Source organism: Chrysochloris asiatica, unplaced genomic scaffold (assembly GCF_000296735.1).
Source record: "Chrysochloris asiatica unplaced genomic scaffold, ChrAsi1.0 scaffold00128, whole genome shotgun sequence".
In the NCBI taxonomy this organism is placed as follows: domain Eukaryota; kingdom Metazoa; phylum Chordata; class Mammalia; order Afrosoricida; family Chrysochloridae; genus Chrysochloris; species Chrysochloris asiatica.
In genome coordinates, this window is record NW_006408646.1 from 379,983 (window position 1) to 400,590 (window position 20,608).

General features: G+C 46.0%; 1 protein-coding gene across 1 annotated transcript in view; it reads left to right on the forward strand.

The window, feature by feature from the left end:
* The window catches only part of KIAA1671 (KIAA1671 ortholog), a 160,229-nt gene extending 141,470 nt beyond the window's left edge, over positions 1-18,759 (forward strand). The window contains exons 5-10 of the mRNA XM_006869292.1: positions 4,810-4,928; positions 9,444-9,699; positions 10,961-11,135; positions 14,830-14,954; positions 17,129-17,271; positions 18,681-18,759. Of these exons, the coding sequence (XP_006869354.1) occupies positions 4,810-4,928; positions 9,444-9,699; positions 10,961-11,135; positions 14,830-14,954; positions 17,129-17,271; positions 18,681-18,759 (897 nt within the window). The remainder of the gene's footprint in view (positions 1-4,809; positions 4,929-9,443; positions 9,700-10,960; positions 11,136-14,829; positions 14,955-17,128; positions 17,272-18,680) is intronic.
* Positions 18,760-20,608: the final 1,849 nt, after the last annotated feature.

The following is a 20,608-nucleotide window of genomic DNA, read 5'->3' on the forward strand; positions in this document are numbered from 1 at the left end:
CAGTGTTATTGTTAGTATCGCAGTGTTATTGTTAGTATCACAGTGTTATTGTTAGTATCCAGTGTTATTGTTAGTATCCAGTGTTATTGTTAGTATCCAGTGTTATTGTTAGTATCCAGTGTTATTGTTAGTATCGCAGTGTTATTGTTAGTATCCAGTGTTATTGTTAGTATCATATGCTGTTTTTATTTGGTGCTGTCTAGTCAGTTCTGACTCATAGTAACCCTCTAAATGGTTTCCGAGACTATAAATCTTTATGACAGAAAGCCTCATTTTTATCCTGAGGAGCAACTGGTCGATTTGAACTGCTGGACCTTGTGGTTAGCAGTCCATTGCTTATCCTGTAGTGCCACCAACGCTCCATAATTATTTGTTTTCTTGTTGTTGTTAAGTATTGTTGAGTAGGTTCCAACTTATAGGAGCAGCTGGTGGGTTTGAACCACCAATGGTAAGGTTAGCAGTCCGATGCTTATCCTACAGTGCCACACCAGGACTCTATAATTATTTCCTAGTATGGTGTGGTAGTGGTGGTGTGCCATGGAGTCGGTTCCAACTCATAGCGACTCTGCATAGGGTTTCCAAGGCCGTAAATCTTTACGGAGCAGAAATCCTCATCTTTCTGCCGCAGAACCACTTGTAGTTTTGAACTGCTGACCTTAAGGTTAGCAGCCCGACTTGTAACCACTATGCTACCAGAGCTTCTTTGCTAGTGTATGGCATATAAAAAGTTATTCTCAGAAGAGGTACAGCTGAATAATGCTCCTTAGAAGCTAGGTTGGCAAGACTTCTTACATACTTTGGACATGTGATCAGGAGGGACCAGTGCCTGGAGAAGGACATAATGTTCAGCCCCTCCACAAGATGGATGGACACAGTGGCTGCATGGTGGGTTCAAGCATAGGAACGATTGTGAGGATGGCACAGGACCGGGCAGGGTTTCTTGCTGTTGTACACAGGATTGCTGAGTTGGAACTAATTCAACAGCACCTAACAATAACAGTGTGTGGTAGACATCTTTCCAGGACAGTAAATATTTCTGAACATCATTTTCATTGGCTGAGCGCATTCCAAGCTCATATTTCACCAATCCTCTTCTTATGGTTTTTCTAACATTTAGGTTGTTCCCAAAATTGTGCAATAATAACCAACCCTGCAAGGAGTATCTGTTTTCAAAAATCTTGGCAAGTATATAATGATTTCTCCGAGATATACTTCTGGAACTAAAATTGCTGAGTCAAAGGGTATACATGTTTTAAATTTCGTGACATGTGTTACGTCTTGTTTAGTTAGCCTGGTTTCCCCAGCCGTCCTGGATAGCTTATGAGTAGAGACAGTCAGACCAGCCCCCTAGTCCTCAGCCATCAGTGGCTTTGGGGCTTGGTGAGCAAGTAGTTTGTCAACTTGCCAAGTTGTTGAAGCCTTCCAGAGTATGTTTGTATCTGTCTCCTTACTAGGACCTCCCAGAGCCTCAGGACAAAGGGGAACTGCTGGGCTGCAGCCCCTCACCTCTGACTTTTGAGCTGCACACTTCTTTCTGTGTCTGATTTCATTTGAAAAGGAAGAGCTGACCAAATGAGCTCAAGGTCCTCTCAGCTCTACTGGACAAAAGACAAACCGGGCCCTGATCCCAATTAGGGGTGCCTGTCACAGGGAATTAGCACATGCCCCTGATGGGGACACATTTTGATATATAAGCTCCTAAGGAGCCCTGTTACGGCTCTGTGGATTAATGCGCCAGACTGCAAAGCCATTGAACTACAAGGATGGTGGTTCAAGCTCAGCACCTGCTCCTTGGAAATCCTATACAGGGTTGCTATGGGTTGGAACCAACTTGACAGCACTTAACAACAACAATAACAACAAAGGAACCCTGGTGGGGCAGAAAGTTAAGCACCGGGCTGCTAACTGCAAGGTCAGCAGTTCAAACTCAGTCTGCTCCCATAAAGATCAACAGTCTCAGAAACCTAATGGAGCAGTTGTACTCTGCCCTAGAGGGTCATTAAGAGAAATCAACTCAATGGCATTTTTTGTTTGTTTGTTTTATTTTAAAATTCCTAAGGAAGAAATCCTAGTAATGCAACAGTTTAGCGCTCGCCTGCTAAAGGAAAGGTCAGTGACTTGAACCCATCCAGCAGGTCACCAGGAGAAAAGACCTGGAGATCTGGTCCTGTGACAAGAGCATTTGGGGTTGTCACGAATCAGAACAACGTGGTCCCCGAGGCAGTTCTTCCATGTTTATGTTGGCTCCCAATTGCATTTTCAGACTATCTTGTTGATATCTGCTCTTCTGGCATCAGTGAGATCAGATGAATTAGGAAAATGTCTTTCCTGAAAACGGGGGAGAAAAGAAAGATAGACTTGGACAAAGTTTTATAAGAGTTCCTGGACTTTTTATTTCTGGTTGATCTTGAGCGCCGTGGCTGGAGGTAATCATGAGCATTGTGGATCTGAAGTGCTGCCAGGGTCTGCTGGAGTGATAAGACATAAATAATTTGTAATGAGCACATGGTTACCAGGATACTAGCTGGCAAACATGCAGATAAACAGCTTACTTTCTTAAGCCTCATTTACACAATGAATTCCCTTAGATAATCCTAACCCCTAAATGGCTCCAAAATTGGAGGTCTACATGGAAGAGAGGAGTCCTGGTGTGGCACTATAGGATAAGCACTCGACAACAAGGTGGTGTGGACTGCAAGGTTGGTGGTTCAAATTCACCAGCTGCTCCTCGGAAGCCCTGTGTAGGGTTGCTGTGAGTCATAATTGACTCAATGGCACTTACCAACAACAATCTGGAAGTATAGTAAATGCCATCGCTGTGACAGTCAACCAGATCATGAATATCAGCTATGTGCCAGATAGGAGTCCTAGTGGTCTACTTGGTTGAGTGTTCAAAGTTTGGCAGTTCAAACCTACCAGCAGCTCCGTGAAAGAAAGGGGAGGCACAGCTTCGGAACCCCTAGGGAGCAGTTTTACTCTGTCCTGTAGAGTTGCTGTGAGTTAGAATCCACTCGATGACATTGGGTTTGGTGCCAGAGAGTGAGGCCCAGAGAGGTTAAGTAACTTGCTCAAGGTCACACAGCTATTTCTGTGTAGGTGATGGAGGTTGAATTCAAATCTAGGTATTCTGACTCCAAACACAGCATTGTTTCTGGGCAGGTGGTCAGTTATGTTTATGGGAAGTTCTAGATCTGTGCTGTTCAGTACTGTGTCACCAGTCATGGGTGACCATGAAATGTGGTTTAGTACAACCGAGGAACTGAATTCTTAATATTATTTCATCTTAATTGGTTAAAGTTGAAGTTAAGGAGCCACAGGTGATTGTTGCTAGTTGCCTTCAATTCAATCAAGGGTTCCCCTCTAAAACATGGCACCTGGGAGCATAGGTCTAACCTCAGGCAGCCTGGGCCATTTTAGGTCATCAGTGGCCTTCCAGCTCCTCCCCACTCAAAATAAAAGCCCCAGCGGTGGCCAGTTCCATGGTTACGTCACCCGAGAGTGGGCTTTTAGTTTGTTGACCAGTTTGTTGACTCCTTCAGTGGAGATTTACGGGCTGTCTGGGGAGAGCCCTATGGTCAGCACCACCAGAGTGCTTGCCCCCTTGGGACGCCAAGGGCAGGACCCATAACTGGACAGGTCACAACAGCATGACCAGTGAGGATTTGTGGTCCATGGCTACTGCCCGGGTTTGAATTCCACTTGTCATTATGGGATTCATTTGATTTGGAGCTTGTTGCTTCACCTGTCTAGGCCTCAGTTTACTACATCTGTACAATGGGATGATAGTTAGAGCTACCACATGAGATTGTGGTGGGGAGATGATCCATGCCATTGGCTTACCATGACACCTGATTCAGGTTATCTTCTCCAAGTGGGGGTGAGGTGGAGATGGGGGACCCCACCTTGGGCTAGACCAGACAGTCCAAGGAACATTGACAACTGAGAGAGGTTCTGTCTGACTGTGGTGGGAGGCAGGCATCAGTGAGCTAGAGAGAGACTGGGCGACTCCAGGAAAGACACCCAGTTCATCCCCACTTGCTCAGTTTTCACACTGCAAGTCCCACATCCCTCAGTCATCGGTCAACCAGGGTGGTTACCCACCCCAGTGCCTAGCCAAGATATTTGCATCTGTTTTGACACTGTAGGATAAGCACTAGACTGCTAACCACACATTGACAGTTCAAACCCACCAGCTGCTCCTTGAAAACCCTACACAGGGTCGCTATGAGTTGGAACTAACTCCAGGGCACACTGCAGTGACAGAAGCACAATGGGACCCCTGGTGACAAAGTGGTTAAATAGTGTGCTGCTAGCCACAAGGTCAGCGATTCAAACTGACCCAGTCTCTCTGAGGGAGAAAGATGAAACTGTCTGCTCCCATGAAGACTTACAACCTTTGGAACCCTATGGGGCAGTTCTCCTCTGTCCTGTCGGTTGCTATGAGTTGAAAAGCAGTGGGTTTGGTGTGTGGTGTGGGTGGGAGCTGCAGGTGCTTGATTGGACAAGTGTTTGTGCTCGGCTGCTCACCTAAAGGTCAGTGGTTTAAACTCACTCCACAGTGCTGCCGAAGAAAGACCTGGCAATCTCCTTCCATAGGATTCCAGCCAAGAAAACCTGTAACAAACAGGGTTACCATGAGTCAGAGCTGACTCCATGGGAACAATTTTGGATTTTGGGGGTCCAAGAACAGTGGGAAGCTGGGGTAGGATTGAACCCCAGTGATGTGACTTTACGTGATCTGTGTCAGTTGCTATGGCATCCTGAGCACTTCCCCCACAACAAAATCTCTCCTCTGGTTTGTCTCTGCAGGACCAGCTGAAGCAGTGTTTTTCCAGGCGGCCGCCCGAGGCCAAGGACACAGACTCCCTTGTACAGGAAGCTGACAGCCAGTATGGGACGTGGACGGAACAGCGTCAGAGTGGGGAGAGGTAGGCAGCGGTCTCCACCTGCTGCTGATTTCTGTATTATTAGACCTGGCATGGTGCTGTCGGCTAATGAGCTGGACTGCAAAGTCGGTTTGAACCACAAAGTGATCAGTTCAAGCTCACCAGCTGCTCCTTGGAAACCCAATACAAGGTCACTATGGGTCAGAACTGACTCGATGGCATTTAACAACAACAATAATGGTCTGTAATGGAGTTCTGGTATGGTGCAGTAGAATAAGTACAGGACTGCTAACTGCAAGGTTAGTGGTTCGAACCTACCAGGCACTCCTCAGAAATCCTATACAGGGTAGTTATGAGGTGGGAGCGACACAACAGCACTTAACAACAGTGGCATGGTCTATCGTAAGGAGCCCTGGTGGTGCAGTGAGTTAAGTGTTAGGCTGCTCACCTAACGGTCAACAGTTTGAACCCATCAGGCCGCTCCAAGGGAAGAAAGCTGAGACAGTCCGCTTCCATAAAGGTTGACAGTCTCAGAAATCCTGTGGGGCAGTTCTACTCTTGTTTTTTGGGTCGCTATGAGTTGAAATCAACGCTACTACAGTGGGTTAAGCATTGGGCTGGTAACTGATAGGTCGACTGTGTAAAGACACCAGCTGTTCTGAGGGAGAGAGGTGAGGCTGCCTGCTTCATTGAGATTTGGAAACCCTATGGGGAAGTTCCACTGTTTCCTCTGGGGTCACTAAGAATCAAAATCAACTGGAAAGCCATGGTTTTTGTTTGTTTGTTTTGATAGTTTCTGTTATCATTCTTGTTTTCAAAAGACATTTAGAAAGGACCAAAAAAAAAAGATAAAGAAAATGAATGAGAAGGGCCTGTAATCCCTGAATTGCAGGCATCACTTTCAGTAATGGTTTTGTCCCATGTGTCTCTGTTGTATGCCAGACTTTTGTTCTATATATTGCTGTGATTTTTTATCTATATATATATATCTGTGTATGTGTATCTATATCTAGATCTGTGTATCCATACCTGTATGTCTGTCTATCCATCCAGTCCGTTCTCAGTACTTGTGGTAGTTCTGTCCTATAAAGACCCCACAGATATTGAAATAATACTAATACTCAACCAGCCTTGTTCCACCTCAGCTGGGAAGCTCCCGCTATTCCATGCATGCAAACTCCCCTTGACTATTTTCATCAAATTAGTGAGTTCGCAAATACTAAGTCCACCTTCCAGCTTCCTCTGTAGCAGTAATATCAGTAATGAGGATAGATTGTGTATGAGGTGGAAGAATGGAATTAAAAGATAATGGAATTTTCCCACCAACTTCTTAAAGAGCCCCCTCATATTTATATACGTAAATTCAAAACCAAACTAAACCCACTTGCCATCAAATCTGTTCTTACTCACAGCAACCCCACAGAGCAAAGTAGAACTGCTCCCTAGGGTTTCCGAGTCTGTCAGTATTTACCGAGGCAGACTGCTTCATCTTTCTCTTGGAGTGGCTGGTGGGTTAGAACTACATACCTTTAGGATAACAGTCCTGCTGCACCACCAAGACTTAAGAAAACAGCCAGTGTTTGTTGAACATCTGTGCCTGGCACTGTTGTAGCCACTTCAACTGGTGAACTCATTTAACCCCGTGACCTCGTTTTGCAGAGGAGAAGCCCCCTATAGCCTGAGGATTCATGGGAGGATAACAGGATGACAATTACCATTATTCTGGTGCTTAGTAGGAGCTTGATACACTATTGCTACAATGTATAACCTCCCTTCTGGATGGATAGAGCACAGGAACCTGCCCCTGTGAGCCGGTGGAGTCAGCTCTCTGCAGCCCATGTCTGCAGGTTCATAGTCTTAAATCAACTGTGTCATGCACAGCGTGACTCAGTTTCCCCACCTGTGGGTAGCATGCCCCATCAAGGAAACCAAGGCTTAGGGAGAGAAGCAGGGACTACCCAGTGTGGCTGTAGCTGTGTTGGACTCGAACCTCAGTTTCTTTCCATTAGGACTAGTCAGACCGCTCCACGGGATAATGTCCCATAGCAATAGCTGATGATGGAATTGATGGAAAAAGGAAAAAAGAAGCAGAGGTTTCAGATAGTTTCCCAGGAAAGTTTTTTTTTTTTTTTTTTTGGGGGGGGGGGGGGAAGTCAATCTATGAAACATTTAGTTAATAAGCAAGGAGCCCTGGTGGCACAGCAGTTAAGCACAAAAAGCCAGTGGTTCGAACCCACCATCAACTTCATGGAAAAACGACCTGGCAGCCTGCTCCTATAAACATGGACAGACTCCGAAGCCCTATGGGGCAGTTAAACGCTTTCTCATAGGATCGCTATGAGTAGAAACCAACACCCAGCAGCAACAACAGGAAAATGGAAGCAGAAGTTTCTGATGGTGTCTGGGAAATATTTATGATTGTTAACCTGTGAAATGTGTGTAGTTGATGAGCTTACCTATACCACGGGGCTTCAAAAACTATGGAAAGATGGAATGAAAAGATAATGGAATTTTCCATAAACCTTTTGAGACCCCTTATATTTTACTAGAAAGTGCTTGTAAGATCCCCGAACTACAATTCTGGAAAGCTGGGTCTCAGTTTTGCCTATCTTACCATGTGACCCTGGGGAGGCTCCATTCTCTTTCCTGGTCTCAGCGCCCCAGTTCTTAGAGAAGGGTTGAGACCTGGGATTGCTCCTTGGGTGAGCGCCCCCTGCTGTCTTCCCTCAGTACCAGGCTAGGGAGCGTCTGTTCTCCCAGTCATGGGGTGGTGGCGCCATCTGCTGCTTCTGCTGCAATATTGCCCACATTTTGGGCTAGATTTGTCTCAATCTCACCTCGTAACCCCAACATCCTATTTATTCCAAGCAATCACATTATCCCAAAGCTGTCAAAAATGTGATTGTAATTCTGATGTGCAGCACCTTGGGATGTCTTGGGGCAGACCTTCCCAGGGCGGAGGTAGAGCTCAAGGGATTGACGTCCTGTCCTACTCAGCCCCATACTTAGGTATGGATTACGTTTCAATGTAAAGAAAACAAAAATCCTCACCACTGGACCAATAAACAGCATTCTTATTAAAGGAAAAAAGATTGAAGTTGTCAAGGACTTCATTCTTTTTGGATCAACTATCAACACTCATGGAAGCAGCAGTCAAGAACTCAAATGACATATTATTGCATTAGGCAAATCTGCTGCACAAGACCTTATTAAAGTGTTGATGAGCAAAAATGTCAGCTTGAGGACTAAGGTGCACCAGACCCAAGCCATGGTATTTTCAATAACCTCATATGCATGTGAACGCGGGACAATGGATAAGGAAGACTGTAGAAGAATTGATGTTTTTGAGTTTTGGTGTTGGAGGAGACTATTGAAAGTGCCATGGTCTGTCAAAAGAATCAATAGATCCGTTTTGGAAGAAGTGCAGCCAGAGTGCTCTTTGGAAGCCAAGATGGCCAAACTTTGTCTCTCATACGTCAGACGTATTGTCAGGAGGGACCATTCACTGGAGAAGGATATCATGTTTGGTAAGGTGGAGGGTCAGAGAAAAAGAGGAAGACCCCCAATGAGATGGACTGGCCAGGTGGCAGCATCGATGGACTCAAATGTGGCAACAGTAGTGAGGTTGGCCCAGGATTGGGCAGTGTTTCATTCTGCTGTGCATAAGCCGGTACTGACTCAATGGCACCTAACAACAAAAACAACCCAGCTCCTAATAGTGTAGTGGTTACGAATCGGGCTGCTAACCTCAAGGTTGGCAGTTCAAAACTACCAGCTGTTCCTCAGGAGAAAGATGAGGCGTTCTGCTCCCGTAAAGATTTGCAGCTTCGGAAACCCTGTACAGGGTCGCTATGAGTCAGAACTGACTCCATGGTACTTAACAACAACAACAACAACCTAGCCCATGAATGCTTTGCTGGGCTCTTACATGTTCTTAGTTTGTTTTTTAAATGTGTATTTGTGGGAAGAGCAAGTAATGACTTGGTTTATTTATAAATTTTCTCTATCTTATGTGGTTTCAATTCTCTTTAAAAAAAAAAAAAAAGTTACCCTTGAGTCAATTCCAACTTAGGGTGTCAGAGTTGTTAAGCGCTGTCCAGTGTAGAACTCCCCAATAGTACTATGGGAGAGACACATGATGTGTGAAATGTTCTGTAGGGTAGTGGCGGGTGAGTGGTAGAATTTTCGCCTTCCATGAAGGAGACCCGGGGTTCAGTGCCGACCAGTGTCTACACAGTCACCACCCATCTCTCAGTGGAGCCTTGCCTGGTGCTCTGATGCCGGGAAGGTTTCAGCGGAGCTTCAGAGTAATACAGACTAGGCAAAAGGCCTGCTGATCTACTTCCAAAAATCAGTCACACCAACCCTGTAGATCATAAGAGTTCGCTCAATAGCCACTCAGGGTGCATGGCTTCCAGTTTGGATAGTACAGGCTTTGAGCCTTCTTGAGCAGGGTGAGACTGACCCCTTGCTGTTCACATGCGAGTACACAGCACATCCTTTCTGTTCTCCAAAGCAGCCTCTTTGACTGTGTCTCCTTTCCTCCCCTTTCTGCAGCTTGGCCCCCAAGTCCTCGTCCCCAGACAGCAGTGCCACATCGACACGGAGACAGCCACCCAGCAGCCGCTTGTCCTCTCTGTCATCCCAGACAGAGCCCACCTCAGCTGGGGACCTGAATGATGGCTCCAGGGGGCAGCGAAGCACCAGTGTGGACCGCTCAAGTGCCGACCTGGACTCCACCGATGGGACAGAGGGACCACCCCTGCCAGATGCCTGCTCCACTCAGAGAATGGATGACTTCTCCTTCATTGATGTAAGTCTGTGCTGAAACCAGTCATTGCTTCCTAAAGATTGATGGGTTACATGAGATTATATATACCCTGGAGAGTGATGAAATCATATCACATGGCATTATGGGAGCTGATGGCATTATATTATGGAAAGTATACTTATATTACATTAATTATATTATATTAACTGCATTCATTATAGTATTGTATAATATAGTACATGGCATGATATGACATGACATCACATCACATCACATTTAGACTAGATCAGCAACTAGTCTAGTATTTGGCCAAACCAAAGGTCACACAGCTAGTATTTAAATTGAGCAGGATATTGACCCAGAGATCTGGTTCTACGTTACCCTCTCCCAGGAGATCACGGAACCAGTTGCTGCCTTATCTCCTTGCTGGACCCACTGCTACCCTTCCTGGGATGGTCTGCACCCATGGCCCTTCCATTGAGATCTTTGAAAGCATCATTTACCCTCCTCTGCTCATCATGTATATCCTCTAGGATGAATGAGAATGAGTGCTGAGGACTTAGCAGGCTGGTTCCTCTACTCCCAGACCTGCACCATAGATTATTCTGGATAGAAGAGGGAGCTGGATGAGAGCTTCTGGGCTTGAGAGCCCTTTTCTGAACAAACCAGAAACCACTTGCTCTTGAGTCTGCTCCAATTCATGGTGACATTGTATGTGTCAAATAGAACTGCTCCATGGAGTTTTCAGTAACTGATATTTTGGAAGTAGATTGCCTCTGAGTAGTAGACTTGAACCTCCAACCTTTCAATCGGCAGTCTAGCACCTTAACTGTTGACACCACCCAGGAACTCCAAAACCAGTTGTTGTCCAGTTGACCTCACCAGAATCAAAGTATGTGTGTGAAATGTTCTGGAGGGTAGTGGTGGGTGAGTGGTAGAATTTTCACCTTCCATGAAGGAGACCCAGGTTCACTTCCAACCAGTGTCTGCACAGTCACCACCTATCTCTGTGTTTCCCTTTACCGTGTGCCTGCTGTGTGTGCCAGGCAGTGATTGGGCACTCAGGTTCATTGGTCCATTTGATCAATACAGTAAGCCCGCATGGTATGTTTCCTGAAGAAATTCAGGATGTCTAGGTCATTATTAAAATGTGGGAAGGACAGCCACTGTACCATCAAAATAATACCTTGTGTATCAATAAGGCTACATCCAGCTTCTGTGGGTGATGCCCTAATTGATGATTAATACTCTCAATTGATGATTTCCTTGCTTTTTTCATCTTCCTCTTCCATTGTCCTCAAAGCAAACCTCAGTCCTTGACTCAAGTGCCCTAAAGACTCGGGTGCAGCTTAACAAGAGAAGCCGCCGCCGGGCTCCCATCTCCCACTCCCATCGGCGCAGCCGACTCAGTGAATCCGAAAGCAGGTCCCCTTTGGAGGAGGAGGTGGACAGCATGTGGATGTTCAAGGACTCAACAGGTATTCCATGTCCTCTGTCCCCTACAGTATCACACTGAACAGCAGGAGGGGCCGAGGGTAAACACAGGAAGGAATTTCCTGACTTTTAAGGCTTTAGGACATGAGAACACAATCATATACTGTACATCCCCACTTTGAAGAGAGGATAAAAAATTTGAGGGACTCTGAGTGGAAAGGGACAGAAATACTATAGGACTGCACTATTTCTGCTTTTTCTCTTTATGGAATTTGCCCTGATACTTTTTAAAGGTTTGCGTGCTGGGTTTTTCCTGATTCTGGCATTGAAAAATCAGTTCATTTATTATTAGTTTATTTTGTTTGGTAACAAATATTTTAAGGCTATGCATTTACCTCTCAGGGCTACTTTGGCTGCATTTCCTATCAAAATCTGAACAGAATCTGAAAGAACAAATAGAAATTAGTCAAGGAAGGCTAGTCTAGGCAGACTTTTTAACAGGATCAATAAGGCAGAGGTGTGGAAAGAACATTCTGTGTATCCTGGTGTTGCTTGAGCTGGGAATAGTAGGATCATCTAGGAAAAACAAGAGGGTCCAGATCCTGGAGGACCCTGGTGCGTTGCCAAGAAGTTGGACTTTATCTATTGATGATGGAGAACCATGGAAGAAGTAGCAAAAACTTCTATAGTAAAAACAAAACCAAACATTTTTTTTATGCTCTAGGTAAAGCTGTACAGAGCAAATTAGTCTCCCATTCAATCATTTGTACATAAAGTGCCCCATAACATTAGTTGTATTCCCTCCAATTTTCACCCTGGGCTTCGTTTCCTCTTGTCTGAATTTTCTATTCCTCCTTGCCTTCTTCTTAACTTTACTTTTGGGCAAATGTGGTCCTTTTGATCTTATGTAATGAAATGTTCAAAGGAACACATTCCTCTAGAATGCTGTTGTTTATTTTATGGGTTTATTTATTGTTTGGCTAAAGGTGATCCCTGGGAATGGCTTCAGTTCCAGATCAGAAGGATGTCTTAGTGCCATAGTGTCAGGATTCCTCCGGTCTCTGTCAGACAATAAGTCTTTGTGTGTGTGTGTGAATTTGAATTTGATTTTTTGTTCTACATTTTCCTCCCACTCTGTCCAAATCCTACTCAGAGCAGTCTGTAGTGGTAGCTGAGCACCATCTAGTTCTTTGGTCTCAGGATTTTGTAGGTTGTGGTTCATGTGGTCCGTTAGCCTTCTGGACTCATTGCTTCCTTGAATCTTCGATTTTTCTACACTCTCCTTTCCTCTGGATGGAAATAGACCAATAGTTGTATCTAGAGATGACTGCTCTCAGCATCTGTGCTGTACCAGTTGATACAGTTGTACCGGGAATCTATGGTCCTTTAACTTTGTCCCTTAAGGTGTAGAAGTTTCTATGAATGTGACTCTGGTGTCCTCTATATTAATATATTTATGCAGCACCTAGGATTATGGGAGTGCAGCAGCTCCATAGGATAAGCACTGGACTATGAATCACAGGGTCGGTGGTTCAAGCCCACCAGCTGCTCTGCAGGAGGAAGATGAGGCTTTCTGCTCCCTCCGATGTTTACAGCCTCAGGAACCCTCTGAGTCCCCTCAGTGGCATTGCAATAGAGTACATATAGTGGTGATGGTTGTAGTTGTATATTGTCAAGTCAATTCTGACTCATAGCAACCCTGGATAGGGTTTCCAAAGCTGTAAATCTTTGATGGAGCAGAAAGCCTCATTTTTTTCTGCAGCTTAATAACAAAAACAACTTATAATTATGTGTGTAGAAATATTCACAACCAAATCTATTTCTGTAGGAGACTGTGTGCCCTCCCATACCTCTTTAGCATACCCATCTAACTGAAACCATTCGTAAATTCCTGTTAGTTTTATTGTTGCAGGATTGTTGATACTACAGGAATTACTGTAGTTGTCCTTTAGTCTTGTGTTCCTCCCAGTTGGTCATGTTGTGCCAACATGCCCCCTAGTGTGTGTTGCCTTTCTAGTGGTTACGAATCGGGCTGTTCTAGTGGTTACGAATCGGGCTCAGGGTCAGCAGTTCAAAACTACCAGCCGCTCCGCGGGAGAAAGATGAGGCTTTCTGCTCCTATAAAAATTTACAGCCTCGGAAACCCTGTAGAGGATCACTATGAGTCGGAACCGACTCCACGGTACATAACTACCACCAACACCAGAGTTATAAGAAGAAGCAGTTTTATTTCCTTGTAGCTGACTTTCTCCCACTCCATTCTTTTTCTCTTTTAAATTGTGCTAAAAAGATGGACAACAAAACACTCGCTAACACAATTTCTACGCCGTCAGTGTGACACTGATGGCGTTCTTCATATTGTCCAGCCATGCTTGTTATTCTTTTCCAGATCATTCCACCACCATCTACATAAGCTCAATAGTTCCTGAGCAAAACCTCCCCCTTGTCTCCTCCCTCCCATCATGCGGGATGGGGGGTGCGGCTTACTAGTAATCCTTGGTATCTTTATATTTGCTTCTTTCATAATAGTGAGTTCAGTCTTTGCCCTTTTGTGATTGACATATTGTACTCAGCTCAACGTTTTCAGGATTAATCCATGGGGTGGCATGCATCAGGACTCCATAGCTCTTCATGACTGACACATGCCTATACCTCATTGTGTTTATCTACTCATCTGTTGATGGACATTTGGATTATTCCCATATTTTAGCTATTGTGAAAAGTAATGCTACAAACATTGGTATGCAGGTTTCTGTTTCCATTCCTGTCTTCATTTCTGGGTATAGTTTTAAGACTGGGATTGCTGGGTCTGCTTCTGGCAAATAATATGGTGTCCGACCCAGCTGTACGCTTCTGACCAGATACCCTAAACCACTGCTTGCGGGGGTTATGTCATTCTCTCCCATCCCTCTTCTCCATGGACTGGATAAGCTGGGAGTCCACGCAGCCAGTTGTATTAAATCCATGGGTGACTGCATTCTACACACATGCTTGGTTTTCTGAGCCAAATTCAGTTAAGCCTTTGGGAGAAAAAGAATGCCATAGTGGAGAGGGAAATATTCCAGTGCCTCCAACTTGGAGTACTCCTGCAGGATGTCTAGGTCCTGTCAGGACAATGACTGGGGAGGGCCTGGAGACTTCCTTGTAGAACATGCCTGCTTCTTATATGAGCCTGGGGCTCCCATGGACCAGGTCCTGTTTGCCTCCCTACCCTTCCAGCCACTGTGCCTCATCTAGTGGCCGTGTCTCAGAGAGGTGGAAACTTGTCTTTCTCCACTCTGAGAAGAGTAGTCCCAGGCAGGCCATCTTAGAAATGTCTTGTTCAGGTGATCCCTAAACAAGATCCCACGAGGCAGGAGCAGGTGACAGGATTAAGGTCTCTAACTGGGAGTTCCCTGAAAAGAGAATAGCTTTCTGGCCCCTTCTGTGAGATGCACACAGCTTTCCACACGTGGCTTGCTTTGCAGAGTGTGTGTCTTTGTCTCCTGCTGCCTCCAGCAAAGATTTACTTCTATTTCCCTGATGTGAAATGAGCCAGGAGCCCAGGAGGCAGTCTGTGTCTAGCCCAGGAGAAACTCCATCTCTGTAGAACATTGTGAGCTTCTGAAAGAAAGAAATGGAGGTGAAGTGGGTTGGGTTTATGCACATCTGTGAAATGGGACACTCGTGTCTTCCCTGTTGTGAAGACGATGTGTACACAGTAACTCCGTGACTTCAGTGCCCTTTTCTTTGCCACAGAAGAGAAATCCCCCAGGAGGGAAGAGTCGGATGAAGAGGAGAATCCTCCCAGAGCTGAAAGGACACCCACCAGCCATCCTCAGAGGATGCCCGCATTCCCAGGCATGGATCCAGCTATGCTCAAGGTACTGGGGATAGCTTATGTCCAGTTGGTTCCCAAATCATGGCAACCCCATGCCCAACAATGGAACAAAATGCTGCCTGGTCTTACGCCATCCTCATGATCCACTGTGATCCATAGAGTTTTCATTGGCTGGCTTGTGTACGTAGATCACCAGGCTTTGCTTCCTCGTGTCTTACTCTGGAAGTCCCGCTGAAACCTGCTCAGCATCGTAGCAGTGCATATGCCTCCAAAGAGCATGTGTGTCAGCGGGTCATTGAACTCAGGTCTCCTGCATGGAAGGTGAGACTGCTACCATGTTGTTGTGAAGTGCTGTTGAGTTGGTTCTGACTCATCATCACCCTGAATAGGGTTTCTGAGGAGTGACTGGTGGGTTTGAACTGTCGATCTTTTGGTAAGCAGTCCAGTGTTTATCCTATAGTGCCCTACTACTATATATATATGAGGGCACTTCACAGAGTTCATAGAAAAATTCCATTTTTTCCCATGAACTTTTTGAAGTCCCCCTCACATATTACCAAAGTCGGTTCTGACTCATTGTGACCCTATAGGATAGAGTAGAATTGCCCCAGAGGGCTTCCGAGGTTGTCAGTCTTTCCAGAAGCAGACTGCCTCATCTTCCTTCCACAGAGCAGCTGGTAGGTTCAAACTACTGACGTTTGGGTTAGCAGCTGAGTGCTGTAACCACTGTTCCACCAGGAATCCCTATATACTAGGGGACTTTAAAAAGTTCCTGGAAAAGTGAAAAGATAATGGAATTTTCCCACAAACTTTTTGAAGCCCTGGCATATATATTCAAGTATACATGTTGTTAAGTGCCATCGAGTCGGTTCCGACACTTAGCGACCCTGTACAGGGTTACTGAGGAGCAGCTGGTGAGTTTGAACTGCCAACCTAATGGATAGTATAGATCATTCAGTGCCACCACAGGACTCTCTCTCTCTCTCTCTCACACACACACATATATACATATACATAAATGTACATATATGAAAATCCACTTTTTAAAGCCTTGTCATATATATTTTGGGGCTTCAGAAAGTGAGTGGAAAAAATTCATTATCATTCCATTTTTCCACGAACTTTTTGAAGCCTCTTTAGGTATATACATGCATAGTGAGTAAGAGAGAGAGAGATTGTTTGTGTTAGACACAGAATGCACTCTAGAGAAACTCCCTTTAGTTTTGCTCTCAGATTCTTCAACTGATTGGACAAGACCCACCCCATTATGGAGGGCCATCTGCTTTACTTAAGGTTAACTGATTCATCACATGTAACTAGTATCAGGAGGGACTAGTCCCTGGAGAAGGATATCATCCTTGGAAAAGTACAGAGTCAGTGACAAAGAGGCAGACTCCCAACAAGATGAATTGACTTGGTGGCTACAGCAATGGGCTGAAACATAAGAACAATTGTGAGGATGGCATAGGACTAGGCAGTGTTTTGTGATGTTGTGCATAGGGTGGCTATGAGTCAGAGTCAACTTGAACACCTAACAACAACTTGTATATATGCTAGTTCTTGAACAATCAACTGTGCACAATACCATAGTCAAGTCAGCATGTGAAAGTAACCATTCCACCCTCCAAAACTGGGTCAAAATCCACCTTGCCATTTTTCTGGGGGAAAAGACAAACCAAAAAGACAAACCCACTGCCATCAGATTGACCGGGACTCACAGTGGCCCCTCCATACGCTTTCGTATGAGAGCAGACAACCTCATCTTTCTCCCAAGTGGTGCCTGGTGGGTTTGAACTGCTGACCTTGCAGTTAGCAGCTCACTGCTAGCCCACAGGACTGCCAGAGCACTCAAAAGCTGCATTTTATTTATGTGTACATGGGAGTCATGTATGTCCAAATCTCATCAGGGTGGCTGTCTCTATTCTCGGGTTCTTGGGAAGTGAACCGAGAACACGTCAAATCACAGCATTTCAGTCAGAGATGACTCACTCCACTGTGGTGTGGGTTTTCTGGGTTGGTTACTATTTGATGACTTCTGACCTGGCCTCTGTTCGTTCTCATCCCCTGAGGTCAGGGAGTATCCTGTCCCTCTCCCCCTCCCCACCTAGCTCCCCATTTTATGCCTGGGTCCCTTCAGGCACTAGGGATCCCCTTGCATTGACAGTGCATGGTGTGGACCCATCCCCAGACGCTCCTCTTTCTCCCCTCTCTCCCCAGGCTCAACTGCACAAGCGGCAAGAGGTAGACAGTCCTGGCGAGAACCTCCCCCGGACCCCCCAGCCCAAGACACCCAAGTCCCCCTTCCAGCCTGGTATGCTGGGCAGCCGTGTCCTGCCTCCGAGTGTGGACAAGGATGTGTGGTGAGGGCTCTCATGAATGGGGGTTTCTCTCCTCCCAAACTCGGGTTGTGCGTCTGGAGGATGTTTCAAGCTGTTTTCTTCTCTAGCAGCAGCTTGGCTCACCAAAGCCTGAGACAGGGAGAGGGAACCGGGGATCAGGCCAGCTGGGCCGACCACTTCCATTTGCTCTGCTAGCACCTCTTGGGAAACCCAGGACTCCCTTATTGAGAAGCAAGTACTGATGGGGAAACTGAGGCTTTCTCCCTCCTTGTCCTACAGGGAGGTATCTTTGCCTTGAGGGGACTGAGGCCCAGGAAGCGAGATGGAAGGGGCACAGCCTAGACCAGATCAGCTCGTTCAGCCTCCCTCATGGAGCTCCAGCTCTGGGCCAGGCCCTGGGGCACAGAGTGATTCCTGCCTCCAGGGCTCTCAGACAGGCATCCCAGTAGCTGGAGACCCTGAAGACAAATGGCTTCTGTAGGCTGATGGAGTTGGGGCCAGACAGTGGAAGGAGAGGAAGTACTCTGAGTGTTGTGTGAAAGCAGGCTACGTGACCTCATGGCCCCTCAGTAATGTGTCACAATGGGCTACACAACCTCAAGGCCCCCGATAATGTGTCAGAGCACACTATGTGACCTCATGGTCCCCCAATAATGTGTCATAATGGGCTATATGACCTTAGGGCCCCCTGATAATGTATCAAATTGGGCTGTGTGACCTCATGGCCCCCAATAATGTGTCAGAGTGGGCTACAAGACCTCAGGGCCCCCGCCCCCCTGAGATTATGTCAGAGTGGGCTGTGTGGCCTCAGGGTCCCTGACCCCTGATAAGGAGGTATCAGTGGAGACACCCAAGGAGGGCCTTTGCCAACGGCCCCCGATACAGAGCCCTCCAGATGGAGGCACCTGGGTGAGGAACACAGTGCAGCTGGTCAGGAACTGAGCCCCCCACTGCAATACCCAGTCTGCTGGTGGAGGGAGCTGTCCCCTAGGGTCAACAGAAGCACCCCTTTTTCAGTGTTATATACCAATGTGCCAGGAGTGATTAGAACTCTATGCTGTAGCATTTCTACTCTGCCTTGGTGGGTTTTGTTTTGTACATTATCTTTGGAAATGGTGTTGTTTAACACAGAAAGGCTTCTTTGTGACCATTTCAGGATTGTTTAATGCACACCAACTCTGCTTACAGCTGTCCCCCAGACCAGCCAGGTAGAACCTCAGTTGTTCCTTGGCTGTGTTCAGGGCTGAACAGTCACACCTTTTAGCTAAGAACCTGCCTCCTCAATTGGTTATGGTTCCTTCATTCTGACTTCTTGCTAGCATGAACCCTTGGCTAGCTGTTCTGGGCACCACAGAGCCCTGTCCACAGGGGACTTCTGGTGAGGCTTACATAAAATCTGTGGACTCAACTCTACGGATCTGTGGTTTTAGGTCAGAGGAGTCGTCTCCCCAGTGGCTAAAGGAGCTGAAATCCAAGAAGAGACAAAGTCTGTATGAGAACCAAGCTTGACAAGGTACGAGGGACTCTGGAAGTGGGTGGAAGAGCTGGAAAGAGCCCCACATGTCCCAGGGACGAGGATCTTAGGCAGGAGGCAAAGGGATAGAGACTAAACGTGGAGTCTTAGCAAAGGGAAGGCTACAGAAGGGGGGAAAGGAGGGTGTTTTGGTTACCCTTGAAGACAAGAGTGGCCACTGCTACACATGGGAGAAAGATGAGGCCTTTTGTTCCTGTAAAGATTGTCAGTCTCAGAAACTCTGTGGAGCAGTTCTACTCTGTCCTATGGGGTTGCTTTGAGTTGTTGGCAGCTTGGGATGGATGAAAAGGGTCTTGGATGGAGAGTCCTAAGCTTGGGTCTCTTCATACCTGTGCTCAGCCCTGCCTGCCACTTAGTACCCATCTAAGGGCAGCAGTGTCAAAGGTTTGTGGTTTTACCTTCATCTGTATTGTTCCAAATTTTTATATGGGATTGTAGTCCTGTATAACTTGAGTCATTAAAAATGAAGTTGAAAAAAAACAAGATTAAAAAATGTAGGAAACAGCATTAGCTATAATGCACTGGATCGAAAAGTCAATTTGAACCACAAGGTCGGTTCCAACTTTGGAAAACCATACAGGGTCGCTGTGAGCCAGAACCAATTCAAAGGCACTTAACAACAACAACAGTTTCTGGTTTAAATCCCAAATGACTTAACATCTTGAACCTCAGTTTCTATATCTGTAAAATGGGGTAACCTAGCTCATGTCATCGAGTGGCCCCAAGGACTCAGTGACAATGCATAGGAAGGATTTGGCCAAGTGTCGGGAAGCCCTTGGCACAGGAGCACGTAGTGTGGGTATAGGACAAATCAGCATTGATGGAATCCAGAGAGCTTAGAAAAGCGTTTTCATAACCATCATACCAGGATGGGTCTAATGCTGGGCACTACATTGGCCCGACTTCAGATACATTGCACTGCAGGTACATTAACATGCTTGATTATGGAGGCTTACATAAAGTATATGGATTTAATAATGTACATACCAATGGGCTTCAGAAAGTTCCTGGGGAAATTCCATTGTCTTTTAATTTCATTATTCCATGATCTTTTTGAAGTTCCCTCCTACATGTGGTATGTGTATTTATTTATAAAACAGCGGCTGTTGAGTCTACGCTGACTCACGTTGGCGCCATGGGTTTGGAAGTAGTGACGCACCATGGGGTCTTGAATGGCTGTCCTTCCCAAGCAAGTTGCCAAGTCTTTCTTCTGAGGCACCTCTAAGTGGACTCAAACCCCTCAGCCCTTTGGTTAGCAGCCAAGTATGTTAATCATTTGCACTGTAGTCAGGGTCTGCACACACACACACACACACACACACACACACGTACATACATGTTGTTTTTAAGTGCTGTTGAGTTAGTTCTGATGCATAGTGGTTGGTAGGTTTGAACTGCAGACCTTGTGGGTAGCAGTCCAGTGCTTATCCTGCAATGCCGCACCAGAACTCAACATATATGTTGTTGTTAAGTGCTGTCATATTGGTTCCAACCCATAGCGACCCTGTGTAGGGTTTCCAAGGAGCAGCTGGTGAACATGAACCGCTGACCTTGCAGATCAAGCTGACTTTGCAGTCTAGTACATCAACCCACAGTGCCATACCAGGATATATATATATATACACACCACACACACATATACATACGTTGTTGTTGTTGCTGTTAGGTGCCATCGAGTCGTACTGACCCATAGCGACCTTATTCACAGCAGAACAAAACACTGCCTGATCCTGGGCCAACCTCACTACTGTTGCCACACTTGAATCCATTGATGCTGCCACTTGGCCAATCCATCTCATTGGGGGTCTTTTTCTTTTTCTCTGA